At 53.2% G+C, this 14,719-nt stretch overlaps 4 protein-coding genes across 4 annotated transcripts; 3 read left to right on the top strand and 1 right to left on the bottom strand.

Annotated features, from left to right (window-relative positions):
* Positions 1–1,216: 1,216 nt before the first annotated feature.
* Positions 1,217–2,226, top strand: AYO21_07057 (hypothetical protein; the record flags this gene model as incomplete). Its single annotated transcript, XM_022657014.1, has 6 exons — positions 1,217–1,322; positions 1,380–1,402; positions 1,458–1,495; positions 1,545–1,682; positions 1,736–1,998; positions 2,066–2,226. The coding sequence occupies 6 exons, from the start codon at positions 1,217–1,219 to the stop codon at positions 2,224–2,226; spliced, it is 729 nt and encodes a 242-aa protein (XP_022510656.1).
* Positions 2,227–3,014: 788 nt separating this feature from the next.
* On the top strand, positions 3,015–7,297 carry AYO21_07056 (hypothetical protein; the record flags this gene model as incomplete). The annotated part of the gene is made up of 7 exons (XM_022657013.1): positions 3,015–3,210; positions 3,272–3,462; positions 3,521–4,486; positions 4,559–4,616; positions 5,493–6,099; positions 6,146–7,211; positions 7,265–7,297. 7 exons carry the CDS (start codon positions 3,015–3,017, stop codon positions 7,295–7,297), a joined length of 3,117 nt encoding a protein of 1,038 aa, XP_022510655.1.
* Positions 7,298–8,234: 937 nt separating this feature from the next.
* AYO21_07055 (hypothetical protein) lies at positions 8,235–10,079 on the top strand (the record flags this gene model as incomplete). The annotated part of the gene is made up of 1 exon (XM_022657012.1): positions 8,235–10,079. The coding sequence occupies one exon, from the start codon at positions 8,235–8,237 to the stop codon at positions 10,077–10,079; it is 1,845 nt and encodes a 614-aa protein (XP_022510654.1).
* A 789-nt stretch (positions 10,080–10,868) lies between these two features.
* AYO21_07054 (hypothetical protein) lies at positions 10,869–13,484 on the bottom strand (the record flags this gene model as incomplete). The annotated part of the gene is made up of 1 exon (XM_022657011.1): positions 10,869–13,484. The coding sequence occupies one exon, from the start codon at positions 13,482–13,484 to the stop codon at positions 10,869–10,871; it is 2,616 nt and encodes an 871-aa protein (XP_022510653.1).
* Between the last annotated feature and the right edge of the window lie 1,235 nt (positions 13,485–14,719).

Here is a 14,719-nt window from a genome sequence, read left to right as displayed (position 1 = left end):
GCAAATATTGGTATTGATGTTGTCTGTGATACACGTCATATCACATCCGAAATGGGTGTGGTGCAGCTACACTGTCGCAGGCAGCTGTAGCCTAGAACAGATCTTCCTTGCAAACTAGCTACAAATCGAAAAGGATGGTCAGCAAAGGTAAAAAACCTTGCATATCAGGATCGAACTCGAAGCAGAAGCTCTCCCAAGTTCCCCCAACCGTTGAGACCATCAAACTCAATCAGAAATATCATGCTCGTTGATCGACAGCAGCCCTAGAACAACGTTTACACCAATGGAACCTTGATCCTTTCACTAAGCCATCTTGTGTGACCAACTGGGCCACATGGCGTGAGATCAAATCAGGCTGTCCGTGATGTGCCACGCCGCAAGAGGTGGGAGATACACAACGCAGCCAGCCGGAAGCAGACAGTCTTTAAATCCCCATGCATCACACGTTACACCAGGTATTCGGGGGAGCAAAGGGAGCATACAGACAAGGGTTCACAACCGCAACACGAACTGGATAGACTCGGATCTGCGCTTCGCAGAGAAACGCAGAGTATATCTCGAAGCAAACAATGCAAGTCCCTTCAAGAATGACTCTAAATACGTCTTCTCATGGAAGTCTCCATCATTCCTCCTCAATAAATGTCCTCTGAGTCCTCTGTGGCTGATGTCACTCCCAATGGAAGATCATGATCCCCCCACCGAGCCTGATCCTGATCCTGTAGGGTTGATCACCTCTTTGCTGTTTACATGGCTCCGGTCGAATACTGATGTCGCTTGCCAGGACCCGCCCATAGGCGCCGCGGATGACGCTGACTCGGCACTTGGAGATGTGAACCTTCAACCATGTCAAAACAGAGATGGCAAGCTGACATACCACTCAGGAAGATGATCTTCTGTCCACGTCGTCTTTGACTTCAAGTATCTTTGATTACATACAAGAACATGGGAGGACATACAACGCCTACGGCGAGCGAAGTACGTCATTGAAGCACGTATTTACCTGGAACTAATTGTCTTCAGCATATGTCCTGCCCAACGATGAGGTATTGGTGTTTTGCCCCGCTGTCACCTGACAGGTCGGAGACCACGGTGCTGATATCATTGTCTTGACAGATAGAGCTAGATCGTCTAGGTACAGTATCTCGCCCTGGTTCCCTCTCCATCACGGGTTCGCTAACGGTAGGTCTGACTAGACCTCCAACATCATCTGCTCAAGATGACCTTTAACAACAAATTGTCGACCTGTGGGGTGGAAAAGACCAGAGATCTGCACCATGTGCTAGATATCGGCACTGGGACGGGCATCTGGTCCGTCGAGTACGGTAAGGGAATACGTCTCCCGGTTCCGAGAAGAGAGGGCGACTGACATGGTGTCAAAGGTGACCTTCATCCGGAAGCCATGGTGAGTTGACGCTGCCGCCATGGAACCCACGTGAGTGACATTTGACAGAGAAAAGGTGCTCGGGGTGGATGTCAGCCCTGTGCAACCGACGTAGTAAGTCTAATCAGACTCCCGGTCTTCGTTTGCTCATTTTGACAAGTAGTGTTCCCCCCAACGTGAGGTTCGAGATCATGGACGTCGGGCAACCATGGGTCTTCGGCTACCAATTCGATTTCATCTTCAGCCGATTCATGACAGGTGCTATTGCAGACTGGAGGCAGTTCATTCGGCAATGCTACGAGTAAGGGCGAGAGCCAAGCTCAAACTTGTCGTTGGTGCTGATCGTTCGCACAGAAACCTTGCCCCGGGAGCGATGCTTGAGGTACAAGATATATCGTTCCATCTCACGTGTGAGGACGGAACCCTTCCCGCGAATTCTGCATTGGCCAGATGGGCAGCTTATATGCTCGAAGCGAGTAAGCAGCTGGGGTGTCCCCTGGACAGTGTTGAGTCTGTAAGGGGAATTATGATTGAGACGGGCTTCGTCGACGTGGTGGAAACACCCTACATTTGGCCAATGAACCCATGGAAGAAAGAGTCCACCCTGACCAAGATCGGTGAGCCTGCATCAATCTGGCCCGGATGTGATGGAGCCGAAGATGCTCACGAAGCCGACTTCTGCAGGTATCTGGACTTATCACAACTTCACTACCTCGCTGTCCGGCATCAGCCTGGCACTTTTCACACGAGGTTTAGCGTGGACAGCAGATGAGCTCGAGGCATTTCTGATCGACGTTCGCAAAGACATGAGGAACACGAGGTATCATGCGTTCTGGCCCATGTGAGCAACCCCTCCGTGTTCCGGCGCTGTGACATGGGCGAGACTGACGGGTGAAACATCAGATACTCCATCAGTGGGACAAAGCCCCAATAGCCGATCGGGACGCCAAAATGTTGTACGCCGGCAGATGTGGTTGGCATCCAGCAGGTTTGCTGCTTAGGACTAACACATGTTGGCCGGGTAAGCGAGCTGAAGGACTTGGGGAAACCTGGCGGTAGGATTTGACATGTAGGGAGGTAGTAGCAATAACTTTCTGGGCTATATGCAGTCCCGCTGTTCGGTGACGAATAATATAATCCAGGAAATACCTCAAAGGGCGGGTCCAGACCCAGACAAATCGAGAATGCAGTGAATGTGTGAAACGCAACTTCTCCCCCCCGGTTGGTACCCGTGTAGCTTCCCTCTTTGCCGTGAAGAAATTGTGGGAACCTGGTGTCAAGATTCGCCGCACCCGCAGGAACATGGAACCAATGCCACCCCATCCTCACTCGTTACTCACTGCATGGTCACTGACCAACAGACCAACGCTACTGCAACAGACCCGTTTGGGTGCCGCCGTTTGACATCTGCTGTACGACATCTTCCCCCAGACGTGGCTGTCAGTCCTTCCTTATCTCGTCTTTTGCTTCTCACAGTGTGATCCACAGTAGGGAATCGGCACCGTTGCTCATCACGGAGAGCTCCCGCAAAAAAGGGCAAACACGTACGATGCGAGATCCGATCTGAAACTCTCCCCGCGGTGAACACAAGTTGGACATCACATCTATCTCTTGTACTCCCCAGGAAGCAAACATGCTCGCCCTCGCCTACCTTGGTATTGGGCTCGGGGCCTACTTAATCTACTCGTTCGCAAAGACATTTTACGACTGGTACCGCCTGCGACACATCCCTGGTCCCTTCTCCGCTGGGTTTTCAAAAGGATGGCTGCTCAAACACACTTGGGATGGGTCCATGTACATCGAGTCTGCGGAACAATGCTTCAGATATGGTACAACCCCGTTGAAAAGGGGGGTGCCAAAATTCACTTCTGGCTGACACGTAACTCGTAGGTTCCCTCGTTCGCATCGGACCGAACGACCTCATCACATGTGACCCCGAAATACTCAAGACAATGGGTGCGGCTAGATCTCCGTACCGTCGATCTGACTGGTATGATGCCCTTCGAGTCGATCGTGATAACATTCTCTCCGAGCGAAACGAGGAGAGACATGCGATGCTTCGCGCCAAGATGGCCCCTGGGGTATTTGAATAGAAGCTGTTTTCCAAATTTGGTCGTGGGATGCTGACACTGTCAATAGTATGCTGGCAAAGAGAATCCCACCCTCGAGCAGTCAATCGACGAGTGTATTGCAAAGCTTGTCGGCCTCATCGAACGCAACTATCTCTCCACCCCCGAAGAATTCAAACCGATGGATTTTGCACGGAAGGCACAATACTTGACTCTCGACATCCTCTCCACCATTGCCTTTGGGGGAGCATTCGGATACCTTGAGAAGGATGAAGATGTATTCCAGTATATCCAGACAACAGAAAGCTCCATTCCGGCCATGATTTTGTGTGCAGCGTTTCCAGGGTTGTCCAAGGTCTTTCAGTCACCATTGATGAGGTTTCTTATGCCAAAGGATACCGATGCATATGGCCTGGGTAAAATCATGGGAGTGGCAAAGGAGGTGGTAGCTGAGAGATTCCGACCTGGAGCAAAACCACGAATGGACATGCTGGGATCATTCCTTCGACATGGCCTCTCACAAGAAGACGCCGAAACGGAGACCTTGGTCCAAATCCTCGCCGGCAGCGACACCACAGCATCGGCGATACGTGCGACGATGCTTCATATCCTCACCAACCCGCCGGTTTTGGCAAAAGTTTTGACCGAGCTTTCGTCCGCCAACATCTCCGATCCCATTCAGGACTCGGAGGCCCGCAAATTGCCGTATCTCCAAGCTGTGATCAAAGAAGGCTTGCGCATTCATCCCCCCGTTACGGGGCTCCAGTCCAAGTCTGTGCCGCCTGGGGGAGACACCCTCAACGGGTACTACGTCCCAGGAGGAACGAAGATCGGATATTGTGCATTTGGCCTGTTCCTAGATGAGGGATTGTGGGGCCCCGATGCTAGGGTGTTTCGACCCGAGCGATTCCTGGAGGGGACACCGGAGGAGATCAAGCGTAAGGAGGCTAATGTCGACATGGTATTTGGGTACGGGAGGTCGTCGTGCCTCGGGAAGAGCATTGCGTTCATTGAACTCAACAAGGTCTTCGCGCAGGTAAGTTTGGTGCCAGACTTGCTCTTTGGACGATTGCGTTCCAAAACAGTTTCTGACCTGCCCCTGCTGCAGCTTCTTCGGAATTTCGAGTTCACCATTGTCGACCCTCAGCACCCATGGAAATCCTTTAGTGCAGGAGTCTTCATTGTAAGCGACATGTGGATGCGGGTTACGAAGAGAGAACCACCAATTTGAGACTGCATCTCCCACGGCATTGCACATCTTGGAAAGCAACGACGGGCGTGATGGACGGTGACATCCAGAACATAATGAATGACACAGGGTTATGCTAATGATGGAGAACTGGGAGTTGATGGACTCGACATGCACATACTCACTAGCGGCCTAGAAAATCAATACAGCTGCACACAAATCATCAGAGCATGACGATGTCCGCATGGTAACAGCACCGGGACTCCCAACATCTCTCGACCGAGACTCGTCCCCAAAGGCGCGGAAGGTCAAGATGCCGAAGAGACGGGGATGCTGAGTAATAAATATACCAGCACCAGCCAGTACCAGGGACGGGGCGCCCAATTGCGCTAGCCTCACTCCAGCAGGCACTGGCGGAACGCGTCTTCCGGTGGTCAATGGACTTTCCTTATCGCTATCGGGGTCGGCAGTCGGGCTCTGGCCGCACGCCATGCCAGTGTCAAATAGTCATCGATCAATGCAACTGGAACTTCTTGATTACAATTCTCCCGCTGACTGGAGTTTCTGAGTTGTATTTGATTTTGGACATTTGGGTCCTTCTTTAGGTGACTGACTTACCTTGGACAGAACTATCGCTTCAGCCCGACAGCCCCAACACTGTGCAGCCATGGCGACCAGCACTGACAAACCTGCGCCCAAGGACATGTCCCATCTCTATTCGCGGGTCACCAAGCGTCGTGCTGCCAGCCAGATGAAGGCTTTCTATAAATATTTTGCTATTCCCGGGATCGGAAACCTTGCTGGAGGCAAGTTGTCGCTTTGACGTTGAGTCTGGCTAGCTGACCGTTACCAGGACTTCCAAACCCAGGATACTTTCCGTATGACACGCTGGAAGCATCCACGGCGCTCCCCGATCGGTTCAAGCCCACTCCCAACAGGCCTGTCGATCCCCCCGCGTCTGAGGCTGCAAAGATATGTCTCTCAGAAGCTCCAACAGCCTCGCGCGTTCTTGTTCCCCACGATTCCGCCGAACCAAACCTCCTGCGCAAGATCGACCTGACCACCGCTCTGCAATATGGCACCGCTCAGGGATATCCGCCCCTCTACAGTTTCATACGAGACTTTGCACGCACAAATCTCCATCCCAATGTGCCTTACAAGGACGGACCAGACGTGATTTTGACCTGTGGCTCTACTGATGGATTTTCGAAGGCGCTTGAATGCTTCAGCAACATCTGGGACGAGGAAAGAGATTGGATTCGAGAACGTGAGGGCATACTATGCGAAGAGTTCGCGTACATGAATGCCATTCAAGCCGCTCGGCCTCGAGGGCTCAATGTGGTCCCAGTGGCCATGGACGACGAAGGAATGGTTGCGTATGGCAAGGGAGGACTGCAGGAAGTCCTGGTGAACTGGGACAAAAACAAGGGCAAGAGACCACATTTGATGTATACGGTGACGTGAGTGCCATCTTGACCACACTATAAACTGCACTAACAGGAACAGAATGGGCCAAAACCCAACCTCTGGATTACTGTCACTAAAAAGGCGGAAAGAAATCTATGGCCTGTGTTCAAAATACGACATCATCATCATCGAAGACGATCCGTACTGGTACCTGCAATATCCTTCGGCAAATGAGCTGTCCATGAGAAACAGAGGTCAACTTGTATCGGAGAACTTCCCCTCGGACAGCTCATACAACTACAACACCGCCCCCGGTGGCAAATCCAGTGGTTTTCCATTCTTGGATAGCCTTGTCCCTTCATACCTCTCGGTTGATGTGGATGGAAGAGTCGTCCGACTAGATACTTTCAGCAAGACAGTTGCTCCGGGCTGTCGATTAGGCTGGATCACAGCCCAGCCTGAAGTGATTGAGAGAATCCTGCGTATCACGGAGACAAGCACCCAGCAACCCAGCGGATTCGTTCAGAGTATGATTGCGGAACTCATCATCGGACCCTCCCACGACGGCGATCCCGGCAAAGGAGGTAGCAAGGATGGTAGGGGATGGAAGGCGGACGGCTGGGTTCGATGGCTCGAAGGCTTACGGGGCAATTACGAACGACGAATGCAGATTATGGCGTCGACTCTGGAAGAGGGGAAATATCTGATTCAAGAGTCAAAGCCGAAATCAAACGCCTTTGCGCCTGATGACCTTGAATACGAAGTGGTCCACAAGACGCAGCTGTACGATTTTGATTACCCTATGGCTGGCATGTTCCTTTGGTTGCATGCACGATTTGAAACACATCCTCTCTTCAACGAGGTCGACCATCAACGACTTTCCCAAGCGCTTTGGGTGTGGCTTACGACCGAGCCGTACCTTGTTCTGCTGGCCCCTGGAAGCATGTTTTGCCCTACGCCCGAAATCAGAGAGGAGAAAGGTTGGCAATACTACCGACTCTGCTTTGCCGCGGTGGATGATGATGTGGTGCGCAAGCATACCGAAAACATTGTGGTAGCTTTCCGGGATTTCTGGGTCATCGACGATGTCAAGGTGATTGACAAGCTTCTGGAAGATGACGAGAATGTACAGAGGAGATTTGCTGAACTGGCGATGCAAAACCAGGTGAGTGTTTTCTGCTAATTTCGATAATAGTGGTGCTAACGAAGCTGTCACAGGGGGCATTTGCGGTGAATCCGATCATGTGTTGATGAATATGAAATGAGACGTGGCCATGTTGAAATAAGACTCTGCATGATGTACGACACTTTTGTTAGAGGAATGGATATTCGCTACCTGGAGACTTTGGGTATAGAGCTATGAGCCATATATCAAGTTCAAGATAGACAATGTGGAAGTTGGCAAGGAAAGTAAGATGTATGGGCGCAGGCTGGGATGGTGATGAGCCCTGCTACTACGGAGTGCCTGCGGATGGTGATTGTCTACGAGCCATGTGCACTCACGTGCTCGATACTCGTACTTCCTCGCTTCGTACTAGGATTTGCTTGGCGACTGAAATCCACTGAAAAGCTCCTCCCTTGTAAGATGATCATCATCAGGTTTCCATTTCCGATCATCTCCAATTGATCTCCCCTCGTGCTGTTGTCAGCCCAACGACCCTCGTATGTTGTGTCGTGTGCCCAGCCGCCATCCAAGGAGCTAGAACAACGCCTTGCTACCCTGCTACCTTACAAGCTTTGCCCGAGCTCAAGCTCCGGAGCAAGTTGCTTTGGGGCTGCTGGTAAGCTTCAAGTTGTGGTCCAGTTCAGCCACTGATGATCCAGGCCTCGATCATGCCCTCTTTCAGCCTGGCAACCTGTGAGCCTTTCCATCCTCACACCATCCATCTGACATGGCACTCTGGGTTCCTTCGCCTTTCCTCTCCCGCATCCGGCAGGGCTATGCTGCGGCTACCTGCAGTAGCAGCTCCGATGGCCTTACGCACCTCTACTACCTACCACCTTGGATCTTAGGAGGATGAAGCGAGCACCACTCTGCAGCTCCTGCACATCTTATACCACAGCGAGATAAAAGTCCCGGCCGCCCCGTTCTTCCTGCCTCGCCAGCAAGGTGAGGCTGTTCATATTGTCGTGAAGCTATTGTCGCTTGTTCTTTGGAAGTCATCTGGGCTCTCTCGAGGTGTCCGCCATGCTGCTCACTTCGCTAATTGCACTCGCCGCGTTCTTGGAGCCTTCTTATTCATGCGACGACCATGATTGGACATCTCCGGTCCTGGGAGGCTATGTCGACCACGACTTGATGAAAAGACATGACCTGGCCAAACGGATCCAGCCAGCCGCTCTCCCTACCCCGCCGCAACAGATCAAGGACTTGCACTGGGGTCAGGTCAATTTCCTTCACACCACGGATACCCATGGCTGGCTCGCGGGCCACCTGCTGGATGACAATTACAGTGCCGACTACGGCGATTTTGCCGACTTTGTGCAGAAGATGAAGGCCAAGGCGGATGTGCTGGGCGTCGACCTACTCCTCATCGACTCGGGGGACTTACATGACGGTACTGGGTTTGGAGATGCGACGAAGCCCAACGGGAAGCTCACCCTGCCCATATTCAAAAAGCTACCGTATGATTTGCTGTCAATTGGCAACCATGAACTCTACACGACAGAAACCGCCAATGACACATATCACAACTTTGCTCCGAACTGGGCCGGCCGCTACATTACCTCGAATGTCGAGTTCAATCTCACTGGCAGCCCCACGCCCTTCTCCGATCGCTATGCGTATTGGAAGACGAAGATGGGCGTCCGCATCATGTCCTTTGCCTTTCTTTTCAATTTCACCGGTAATAGTAATGCAACCATTGTGACCCCGGTTGGTGATGCTGTCAAACAATCTTGGTTCCAGGAACAGGTCAAGAGGACGGATATCGACATGTTTCTGGTCGCGGGACATATCACTCTTCGGAACTCTCCAGAATGGGGGTTGATCTACGCGGCCATTCGCCAACATCATCCTACCATTCCCATCCAGATCTTTGGGGGTCATCGACATGTGCGTGACGCCGTGGTCTTTGACGCGTCGGCCGTGGGTATTGCTTCGGGGAGGTATTGCGAGACAGTGGGTTGGGTTTCGGTCAACGGTCTGCCTAGCGCTGTCACCAAAGCTAAGTCGCCCATGGGAAATGCCACCAAAATCACCCAGAAACCCTCGGACGTGCCTGGGGTCAAGGCCAATCCCAACTCCACCTTGTCCTACTCGAGACAATATCTTGACTTTAACCGTTACAGTTTTGAATTCCACACCAACACCAACGAGCAGACATTCAATTCCAGCCTGGGTGTGACGATCAGCAAGAACATCACCGCGGCGGTGAACAGTCTGCCAGTGTTGACCAACAAACTCGGCTGCTGCCCGGATAACTACTATCTCGACCGGTTCCCCATCAGCTCGAATCAAAGTCTATTCAACTACCTCACGAATGTGGTCTTTCCTGCGGTCGTGGTCGCTCCTAACCGTACCGATCAGCCGCGCATCATCCTCACCAACACTGGTGGTTTCCGCTACGACTTGCTGAAGGGACCATTTACCATCGACAATGCCTATCAGACGAATCCGTATCAGAACTTTTGGCTGCGCATGACTGCCCCTTGGTCCTCAGCAAAGAACTTGCTCTCGAATATGCAGACCGACAAAGTCTTCAAACGCGCCCCGCTGCCAGTCAATGCCACCACCTTGATTAAGACACCGGGCTATGTCACCAAGGACGACTTTGGCAACGACGGTGACAATATCGTGCACATCAACCAGGGCTTCTCTTCTTCTCCACATTATGTGCAAGCCAATGTCAGTGTTGGAGCCAACACCTCGGATTCGACGCTGGTCGATGTCTACGTCACGAGTTTCTTTTCGGCGGCGGCGGGGAAGTACTTGAGCGGCAACACCAGTGACTGGATCAGTGCAGATGGAAACTTTTCGAGCTTTGACACGTTGCCCCGAATGGCACAGCTACATTGGAGTCAGGATTGTTGAGACTGAAGTGTAGACGGAGTGCTGCGCGAGATGAGTTGAGTACACTCGTTTATGAGCGATGGCCGCAGGTAATACTAGAGGCTAGAGAAGCCAGAGAAGATAGATGATAAATGTGTACACGCATGTCATGTTCCAAGCTTACACGTCCCACAAAGTATCGATGCGGACTTTGGGCTGATCAAGAATGACAGAATCTGGAGAGCTAATAACACGAATGGAAGCCAACACGTTGACATTACCAACACGAGAAACGTACACCTATGTGAAATATATATCACACAGAAAGACAGAAAAAGCATGCTCAACCCCTCGCCATAAAAATAGGAGATTTTCCGTCTGTCACATTATCAACTTGTCAATTTGCATTTGCCTTTTTTGCCGTTTTTGCCCGTTTGTCCATTATTCCAATAACTTTTTCTTCCCTTCCGATAACTTTTCTTTTCTTTTTTCGTGGCCATGTAAATATCAAAAAGGGTGATGAAGCAAAGCTAAGCCAAGCCCGTGATTATTACCGGTGTCGTGCATGTATCATACTTTTTGTTTGGGGTTTTCTTTTTCTTTTTTTCTTTTCGAAAGGAGGTAGGGAGGGAGGTCTGTCTCGCGGTGTCCTAACCTGACCTGGCCGGACCTCGTCGTGCCCACAACATATGTATCGTTGTAGGGACTTGTGAACCTTTTGCCTCAAGTCAGGTCAGGTCAAGTACTCTCTGAGCCGTGTGTGTGTGTGTGTGAGGTGTCTTGTCTTGTCTCGTCTTGTGGCCTGTCCTGTCCTAGTGAAAGCGAAGGAGCTTACGCCTGTCCTTTCGCTTGAGCTTGACCATGCTGCTGCGCCGGAGGCGGCGCACAGGACCCGCCAGCCCCGACGGTCCAGACGGCCGAGTTGAACTCTGAAAAGACTTGCTCGATCTGCCACCCGTCGGCCGCGCCGGTCGGGTTGACCGTGTGGAGGATGTTGATGCCTTTTACGGGAACACCGGCACGGGCACCCGCACCGGCACCAGTATTGGCGAGAACAGCCTCCCACCGGAACACGATGACGTCACAGGTCACGGCGTCGATGGACAGCACGTCGAACGTGACGGGCGGTTGCGCGCCCTGGCTCTGGCTCTTGCCCTGGCCCTGCTGGAAGGCGCGTTTGCTCGCGAATGCCGCGCCGCCCAACGGCTTGCCGGCCAAGAAGTTGATCGAGTCCGACGTGTCGGTGAAGGAGGGGGAGAGGAGTTTCTCGGCCGTCGCGTCGTCGTAGGCGTTCAGGAGGGAGGCGAAGCTGTCGACCATGCTGGAGGCCGCGGGGTGGCTGAGGCATGTCGTGCTGCTGTGGGAGCTGGTGGAGGTGGAAGTTGTTGTGGTGGCAGCGACGGCGGCGGTGGTCGTGGTCGTGGTCGTGGTCGTGTGGCTGTATGTGTGTGCTTCGTCCGCAACCCAGTTATTCCAGTTTGCAGGGTCCGAAGTCGTCGAGGTCGTGTGTCTGTCGTGGACACTCCGGTCCTTGTGGTTCACTGTGCTCGTGGTAATGCTTGTAGAGGTCGCGCGTGCGTCATCCACGACCCAGTCATTCCAGTTCGCCGGGTCGGCGATCGTGGTCGTCGAGGTTGTGGTCCTGGAGGTCTCGTGTGCGTCCACACTCTTGTCGTTGGCTGACGTGGTGCTCGTGTGTGCGTCGTCCACGATCCAGTTGTTCCAGTGGGCAGGATCCGTGATGGCGGTTTTGGCCGTCGTCGTCGTAGAAGTCGTGTGCGCGTCAATGCTCTTGTCGTTCGTCGTGGTCGTGGTCGTGTGTTCGCCGTCCAAAATCCAGTTGTTCCAGTTGGCGGGATCAGCGGCCGCGGTTGTAGTTGTCGAGGTCTCGTGCGCATCCACAGACTTGTGGCTCGCTGTGCTCGTGGTGTGTGCGTCGTCTAGAACCCAGTCGTTCCACTTCGCGGGGTCAGTGGTCGTGGTCGTGGTTGTGGCCTTGGTCGAGGAGGTCGTATGTGCGCTGTCCACACTCTTATGGTTCCCCGAGGTGGTGCTTGCGTGCTCGCCGTCAACAACCCAGTTATTCCAATCCGCAGGGTCCGTGGTCCTGGTTGTGGTCGTAGACGTTTCGTATGCCTCCACAGACTTGTGGGTCACTGTAGTGGTGGTGGACGTGTGTTCGCCGTCGACAACCCAATTGTTCCAGTTGGCAGAATCCGCGGTCGTGGTTTTCGCGGCCTCTGCTGTGGCGGAAGAGCGAGTGCTGGTGGCAGTTGTGCCGTGGCTGTCCTTCCCGCTGTGGGAGGTTGTATCGACACTCTGAGACTTGTACGGGTCTGCGCCGTCGACAACCCAGTTGCTCCACTCAGCTACGGTCGTGGTGGTAGATGTCGTGTGTGCCCCATCCACAGCCCGACTATTGTGGTGCGCTGTGGTCGTTCTCGTGGTCTTCGCAGCCTCCACCCCGGCGAAAGAGCGAGTGCCAGTGGTGGATTCGCCGTGGCTGTCGCCGCCGTGGGAAGCTGGGTCGGTGCCCTGGGCCTTGTGTGCGTCGACGCTGTCCACAACCCAGTCGCTCCAGTTCGCTGCGGTTGTGGTCGTGGTCGTAGCCGCCGCTGCGAAAGAGCGAGTGCTTGTGGTGGATGCACCGTGGGGGTCGTTGCCGCTGTGGGAGACTGCAGCGATGTCCGAGTTGATGCTATCAACTAAACCCCAGATGTCCCAGTCGTTGCTGTTGGCGGTGGTCGTGGAGGCCGTATGTGTGCCGTCCACATGCCGGTTGTTGTTGTTCGTCGTAGTGGTGATCGTGGTCGTCGCAGCCCTCACCGGAGTGGCACTGCTAGGGTCATTGACGTGTGCGTGAGTGGTCTCAGCCTTGTATGTGTGTGCGTCTTCGACGGCCCAGGTGTTCCAGATTGCTGTGGTCGTGGTCGTGGATGCGCGGTGGGCGTGGCTGTCGCTGTTGCCACGGCTGGATGCTGGATCGATGCTTTGAGACCTGTATGTATGTGTGCCTTCTGCAGCCCGGTAGATGCTGCTCGCCAGAGTCGTGGCCGTAGTCCTGGTGTTCGCAGCCACCACCGCAGCGGCTGCGCTGGTGGAGTGAGATGCGCTGTGGCTCTCGTTGCGGCCACCGTGGGAGGCCGCGTCGATGCTCTGAGTTTGATATGTGTGCGCGCCATCTACACTCCAGTCATTCCAGTTCGCTGTGGCCGAGGCAGTGGTTGTAGTCGTGGTCGTAGCCCTGTCCGCGACGATGGCGCGAGTGCTAGTGCCACTGGCGGATGCGCCGTGGCTGTCTCCGCCATGGGAGGCAGCGTCGATGCTCTGAGGCTTGTCTGAGTAGTCGTAAGGTGGGAACGGGCGTCCGTACCAAGTTCCCTGGGGAATGGCAAGGGTGACGCCCGCGACAGCCGATAAGGCGGCGACGGTGCTGGAGAACTTCATTATGTTTTGTGTTTTTGTATCTTGTGTCTGTGAGTAACTTAAGGAGTGACTGAGGGGTGAGATTTAGAAGGGGAAATGAATGACTGTGGTCAGTATGAACGAACGAACGAATAAATGAATGAATGGCCTCGTTGCCGAGTCAAAGGAGTGTGAAGAAACTGAAACTGTCGATTGCTGGATAGAACTGATTGAACGATGCGAGAGGACACAGACCTTTTATACACATCCATCCATCCATTGATGAAGAGGCATGTGTGTATGTCTGTGTGTATGGACCTACCTATGAACGCGGTATACAAACACAGATAGACACAAACACGCTCTATACAGAAGTCGTTAAGATTAAAACTGGCAATAATCGAGCCACCGCATGTCCACTTGTTGGGAACCGTGATTGTAATCTGTGTGTCTGATATGGAAGATGCAATAGAATGGAAAGGGAGCCGGGGTTGGACGGGGTGGTGGAGGAAAAACATAACGGAAATCATGTGTCTTGTTTCTGGGAATCTGGCCAGAGTCTGTCATTGTATTGCGGTGGCGGAAATGAAAGTCCGGTCTCTCGTCCTTCTTCCTCCACAAGGGACGAGGACGAGGGGATTGCAGATTGCAGATTGTCAGTCCCACGGGGATTCTGCTTCGTTGGTGTCAACTGCTACTGCTTGCCGGTGATGATGCCAGTGTAGAATATACCAGCCCTAATACCGAAGCCAATGCCGATGCTAAGACCGAGGCTGAGGCTGCTGCCGCTGCCACTGCCTGGTACACTGGCCGTTACCGAAACCCGGTCAATCATTCGGAGAGTGAGTAGGCGGGTGATGGAGAAGATCTCTCCCAAGGAGATTCCTCCATGCCCAAAATCTCATCATCGTAATCACCACTGTCAATATCGCAAGCATCGTCGTGGAGTAGAACGCGTGAGACAGCCATGACGGTAAACAACTCCGTGCTCGGTACACGATCCTACGAGTAGTGATGTGCAGTGGCGAGGATGTATGTACTCATAGATGGCGGAGACGTTTCTTGCGGACATGAATGTGTGAAGTGAAAGTTGAATGTACGGCAGAGTGAAAGGAGAAAGGGAAAAAAGGAGGGGAGGAAGTGGATCCCGCAAAAGCCAAGCGCCACAAACGCCACAAATCACCGGTCCAGGGACGCCCTGTCCGAATAATTGTCCGATGAATAAATGGAAAAAGGAAGGGTTGAATGAAACTCGAGAACGTAGTATTTCTCGAAGA

Source organism: Fonsecaea monophora, assembly GCF_001642475.1.
Source record: "Fonsecaea monophora strain CBS 269.37 chromosome Unknown Scaff52, whole genome shotgun sequence".
In the NCBI taxonomy this organism is placed as follows: domain Eukaryota; kingdom Fungi; phylum Ascomycota; class Eurotiomycetes; order Chaetothyriales; family Herpotrichiellaceae; genus Fonsecaea; species Fonsecaea monophora.
This window is presented reverse-complemented; position numbering and strand designations above follow the sequence as displayed.